Consider the following 6,000-nt stretch of genomic DNA (forward strand, 5'->3'; position numbering starts at 1 on the left):
CACATTAGGGGGCGTCTGTTTTCTAAGTTCATTTGAGTTTGCAAAGTTCCTGCCTTTGATCCCCAGATTGCTCCTGAGGAGCGGGGAGGGGGCGGGTGTTTGCAGCTGGACACAGTTACGTTACGGAGAGATAATCCCAAGCAACAGACCTTTGCAAACTGTATAGATCATCTTCCGCAAGAAACCTTTCTCCCTCCCCAGAAACGGGTAAGAAACACTTTGCATTTCTGAAGTTTTCTCCTTTTGCCCGTCCCAGCCCTTGATAAACGGCATTCAAAGGACTGAGGCTGCTAAAATTATTTATGATAGTGCAAGAACAGTGCAAAACCTAGATTTGCTCCTGCATCTCTTTCAGTTGCTGCTGCTATCTATATTGTATGTGCGTACGTGTGTGTGTGTGTGTGTGTGAGAGAGAGAGAATTCCAAATCTAAGCACAGCCTCAAACTTTTCCCTCTAGGAATCATGTATGAACACGATGGGGGGAAATAATTGCGTGACCCGAGGGCAAAAACTCTTTAAAAATAAAAAAGAAGTAAAATAAACCATCTGCATCTATAGCAAAAAACAATTGAGTTGTTGGTCCCACTTACCTGCGTGACTCTGGGCTACTGAATAGAGAAGACACATTACTAGACTCCAAGGGTGAATGGACCTCATCACCCAAGTCCTCCTTTTCCATCTTGTGTGAGTATCCATCGTCCACCGAGACAAAACAGGGATAATTATTATTTTGCTTGTGCAAAAGACGCAGCCTCAAGCCTGGTGGAATATTCTTTCTTTCTTTTAATATATATCCCTCCCCACCCCCCAAAGGAATGTTCTCTTTACGAAGCCATGAGTTTTGATGCTTAGGATGGAAGAGGAGGAGACTGGACGTCTCCTTCCAGCTGCTCTGCCTCTTCTCCAAAAAGTCTGCAAAAAGTTTGCTTGGTGGCTCCTTTGCTTGGAAGTTCGGCCGTTCCTTTCTTTCCTTAAGGGAGCCCACTGCTGTCCTCTTCCACCTCTGCCAGTGGCCCTCTGCTTGATCTGCCTCCCGGGGATGACTTTCTACACCGTGATGTTCCCCTTTCCCTTCTCTGATCTGGGAGTGAAACTTTTTTCTTTCCTCCTTCTCTTTCTCCTCTTAGAGCAGATGAGGATAGGGTGTCAATCCAGAGGAGCCTCGGCCAATCAGGATCTCGGAAGAGCCCTAATCCCCGCCTCTTCTTCCCTTCTCCGCAGATGGGAGGGGGAGGCGAGGGAAGGAGTTTGCAAAGAAAATTTTGTGTGTGTGGCAAAGAGAGAGGCCTGTCTTCCCCACCCTTTCAAGCTCCCCCTCCAACTAGGGCGTGAGAACAGGCAGGCAGAGGAGACCCCAGCGGGAAGTTTAAATCCAGTCGCTGGAGAATTGATGCATTAAAAGTGATGCATTTAAAAAGAAAAGAAAAGAAAAAACCGTGCATTTAAAAAATGATGCATTGAAATAAAATCACAGAACAAACATGAGGGTAGAATAGACAGAGCTTTCGTCTGTCTAACTGAGTACTGTTTGCACTGGCTGGCAGCAATTTGCCATGATTGCAGGGAAGTCTGTTTCCCAGCCAGCAATGTAGAAATCTACCAAATCTGACTTTCTCCATAGGAACCTACCAAGCCCTATGATCATCATGTAAGGCCGTTCTTCATATGCCTTCTTCATGAGAGGTCCGGAGGGTGGCAACATGAGAACAGGCCTTTTATGCAGTGGCTCCCTGTTTGTGGAATGCTCACCCCAGGGAGATTCACCTGGCACCTTCATTATACACCTTTAGACGCCAGGCTAAAATGTTCCGCTTCAACCAAGCCTTTTGCTCAGTAACATCCTGTACAGTGGTGCCTCGGTTTCCGAACATAATCTGTTCCAGAAGACCGTTCGACTTCCGAAACATTCAAAAACTGAAGCAGTTACTTCCAGAAGCATTTACTTACAGAAAACTCAATATAGAAGCCGAAAAGCATTCGAAAACCGAAGCAGTTACATCCAGGTTTTTGGCGTTCGAAAACCAGAACGTTCGACTTCCGAGATGTTCGAAAACCAAGGTACCGCTGTATTCTGTTTAATGTGTTTGTGGGAGGGGGTGAGGATGGATATTGTTTTGTTTTAGTTTTTTATTATGTATTTTGTGTTTTTGCTTCCATTTTTATGTTGTTAACTGCCCTGAGATCTACAGGTGAAGGGTGGTATACAAATTTAATAATAATAATAATAACAATAACAACAACAACAACAACAACAACAACAACAACAACAACAACAACTTAATAGTTAAGAAGCTCCTACTGGATCAGGCCAATGGCCCATTTAGTCCAACATCCTGAGCCGGCCAAGCCGAGACTACGCTCTGAGAGAAAGGGGCAAAGCGGGCGGGCGGTGGGGGGGAGGCACGGACGAGGCCTGCTGCCGGCTGCGCTGGCCAGACGGAGGGCCAGCCTTCTTCAGGGGGCTCCTTTTCTCCTCAGTCATCACAGCAGTAGCAGCAGCGGCTTCCCTTCCCGCCGTGAGGCTACTTTGTCTTGCGAAGCATGGCTCGTTTTGCGAGTCTTCCAAAAAAATCGCAAAACGCTTTCGTCTTGCCATTTTTTCATTGCGCGAGGCATTCGTCTTGTGAGGTACCACTGTATTCAGAAGCATCGCTGCCTCCAACCATGTAGGCGGAACATAGCCATTGTAGTAGCCATCAATAGCCTTGTGCTCCAAATAATCTTTTAAAGCCATCCAAGTTGGTGACCATCACTGCCTCCTGTGAGAGCAAGGAGTCAGCTAGACTGATAAAGGAAAAATGATTTATATGCTTTGTATACTGTACACGATATAACATTGAGCCACCAGATGGCGATGTGGAATCCCGTTTTTCTCTACCTGTTTTCCCTGTTTAAATTTACAGCTCTTTAAACTGAAACCTTTGATGTGTCTAGATCCATCCCAAGTGGCAAAGTTTAACTGCGCTATGTGAAGAAGTCCTTTCATTTATCTGTCCTTAAGCTTCCAACATTCAGTTTCATTGGATGCCCACACAAATTCCTAATGTTATGAGAGAGGGAGAAAATCTTTTCTCTAACCAGTTTCTCCATGTCATTCACTTCTATCATGTCCCCTCTTACTTTTTTTGTAGAGTACAAAGCTTCAGAAAAAAAAAAGACGAGAGAGACCTATTGGATATGTTTATTATATGAGAATAAGAAGATCTGCAGCCCATTCAACCAAGTATGAATGTGAAATGTACATGAAAATATGCATGAATTTTCATGTGTACTGTACTTTAAAAAATAATGCAAGTGTTGTTGGAAATGTGGAGAACTAAAGTTAAGATTTTAAATACGAGAAGCTGAAATGGACACATCCCTGTATCCCTAAGGGAAGTATCTCCAGCACAGTTTCGATGAAGACTCTATCAAGGTATCCACGAGATCTCCCTTTGCAGAAGCTGGTGCTTTGCCATTAAACTGAAAAGGTCACGATTCCAGACAATGAGCTATTTGTGCCGACCAAAATGAGGGGCGGGGGAGTTGCCCCACATCTGGAGACCAAAAAAAAAAAAAAGGAGAGAGAGCTGAAGAATGACAAATATCAAGTGAATCACAGAGTTGGTCAGGACCTGCATGCTGTCATTTCAGAGGCCACGAATGCAGCACAGCCAACTCCCCTCTCGATTTCTCCAGTGTGTCAAAAATATGGTTTTGTTGTGGTAAAAGATGGAATCTTCCCCACTAGAGAGGATCCACTTGAGCCCGAAGGGTCACTGACCTCCTTAGGAGCGTCCCAGTTACATAGAAATGTGCAAACCCACACCCTCCTTTGCAAGCCCTCTGACATTTCAGAGACAAATATAGTTGCTAGTGGGGGCAGCCTTTATTTTTTGTTTGTTTGTTTGTTTGTTTTTAAAGGTTTTGTTGGAGCAAATCAAACAGGAATAGGATGTTAGTGTATTTTGCTTATTTATTGACAAACCATCATCCAGAATTTGTGCGTACTTGAAATCTGTTTGTTGTGCCAGAGAGATGTCTGAGTGCCAAAAGAAAAAGGTTCACCTCTCTCTGCTCATACTTTGCAACAACCCTACACAGGTTTCTGAAGTTGTTATGTTAGTGAACTGTTTTCAACCAGTGTTCATTCTTAACAATCCATCTGGTGGTGGTGGCTAGAACTAGGGACACCCTCCTGACCCCAAATCTGTGGCCAGCCTTGGGGAACACCCTACCCACACCTGGGCCTAGGTCTGAATCAATTTGGAGACGGTGCTAAAAATTAATAGGAAGTTTTCAAACCCTAATTAAACACATGATCAGGAGGGCTTGGAGTACTTCTTCCTGCCAAGAGGGTTCAGTCCTGCTGAGGTCTGCTTTGGAAGCACCTTTGCTGCTTGCAAAAGAACATCACCCAGCTACATCACCTAGAATTCAAGTCTCCAGGGCCTGATGAGCTGCAACCAAGGATTCTAATATAGCTTGTGGACGTAATCTTAGAAATCTTGAAAAACAGGTGAGGTCCCTGCAGACCGGAGGCAGGCAAATGTCCCCATCTTCTAAAGGGGGGGGGGCGAGAAGACTCAGGTGACTACAGACTGGTCAGTTTGATGTTGATATCAGGAAAGTGTGTGAGATTAATGACCGTTTCCCCAACCTAAAGGGGAGGTGCATTTTGCGCAGTCGCATGCCCCCCCCCCGATCCCTGAGGCAGCCCTGGAAGTTTGGAAGCTGGCACTACCTACCTGAGGCTGGAGTCTGGAGTCTCCGCCCACTCAGTTAGCCGACCAATCCCGCCAAGGGGAGGCGTGCCGGGGGACTGGCCAGGTAGGAACAGGTGGCCTTACCTGCACACAGAGAAGAGGAGCCATTCTTGGGAAGCAGCCGACAGATTCAGAGCTTTCCCACCCTCCACTCCCTAAATTAATGCTTGCTTTACAGGTTAATTGCTTCCACAGGCGTACACGCACACAGCCGCTGCTACGACAAGGCTGCTGTCAAAGGGCCGGAAAGGAATTTCCCTGCATTGGCAGGTTTCGCCTTTCCCATAACAATTCGTCACAACTTGGCGGATGCAGGCCTTGGGCGGAATCCTTTAGTCATTTACATAAAAGGGAGGGGCGTGGGGGCGGTGACCCCCTGCCCCACTGCGGCAGCAATAACAGGGTTCCTGTAAATGGGGCAAAAGGGGGGGGCAGTTGGCGATGCCAATTCCAGCGGCGGCACTCGAGGAGGGCAGGCTATCTGCTTGAACATACTGTATGTTCTCCAGAGTTAGCCCAACCCCCACACATGATGGACAACCCTGAAAATTACCCCACCCCCGGCTGGGGGCTGGGAGGGATATATGCCCAATGCCTGAGCCAAGGTCTTCCTGCATCTGAATTTTAATAAAGTTGTGGCCAATTTTAATACCATAAAACGTGGTCTTGTGTCATTATTCCACTCGGGGCTGCCCGGGATTTGGGGGGGGGGGGCTCCGCCTGACTGCACAAATGAAGGGATTAAGGACCACAGAGCTGTATTGCTAGATAGACTCAGGGTAGGACCTGAACCAATGGCTTCAAGTTACAAGAAAGCGGATTTCGACTAAACATGGGGAAGAACTTTCAGGTGGGAAGAGCTGTTCGGCAGTGGAATAAACTCTGACAAGAGCTGGTGGACTCTCCTTCCTTGGATGTTTCAAGCAGAGGTTGGATGGCCATCTGTCATGGGTGCATTAGTTGAGGTTCCTGCATAGCAGGGGGTTGGACTAGACGACCTATGGGATTCCTTCAAACTCTACAATATAATGCTCAGAAAAGCCTGCTGGATCACGCAGATTAAGGGATATGCCTCAGGCAGAGGAATCCTATGGGGGTGACACACCCATGGCCTGACCATTCTATTCCAGCTGCTCCTGCTGGTGAAGAGTGAAGCAGTGATAGTTTCTAGCAAAATCTTGAGAGTTTTCATGAAATTCTCATGGGATCTTACTGCTGTTCCTTCTCCTCAATACAATACTGAACTAGATGGAC

At 46.5% G+C, this 6,000-nt stretch overlaps 1 protein-coding gene and 1 long non-coding RNA gene across 4 annotated transcripts in view; one reads left to right on the forward strand and one right to left on the reverse strand.

Annotated features, from left to right (window-relative positions):
• The window catches only part of COL5A1 (collagen type V alpha 1 chain), a 192,261-nt gene extending 191,137 nt beyond the window's left edge, over positions 1-1,124 (reverse strand). For both annotated transcript variants that reach the window (XM_088664730.1, XM_088664731.1), the window contains exon 1: positions 592-1,124. In XM_088664730.1, coding sequence (XP_088520856.1) covers positions 592-697 — 106 coding nt within the window. In that variant the 5' untranslated portion in view covers positions 698-1,124. The remainder of the gene's footprint in view (positions 1-591) is intronic.
• Positions 67-5,405, forward strand: LOC118083961 (uncharacterized). 2 transcript variants are annotated; one of them, XR_015948695.1, is made up of 4 exons: positions 70-207; positions 459-685; positions 1,623-2,059; positions 3,133-5,405. It is a non-coding gene; the product is annotated as an uncharacterized LOC118083961 (long non-coding RNA). The 2 variants fall into 2 exon arrangements; XR_004692446.3 differs by lacking the exon at positions 459-685 and having other exon boundaries at positions 67-207.
• Positions 5,406-6,000: the final 595 nt, after the last annotated feature.

Source organism: Zootoca vivipara, chromosome Z2, assembly GCF_965207765.1.
Source record: "Zootoca vivipara chromosome Z2, rZooViv2.hap1.1, whole genome shotgun sequence".
Taxonomy (NCBI): domain Eukaryota; kingdom Metazoa; phylum Chordata; class Lepidosauria; order Squamata; family Lacertidae; genus Zootoca; species Zootoca vivipara.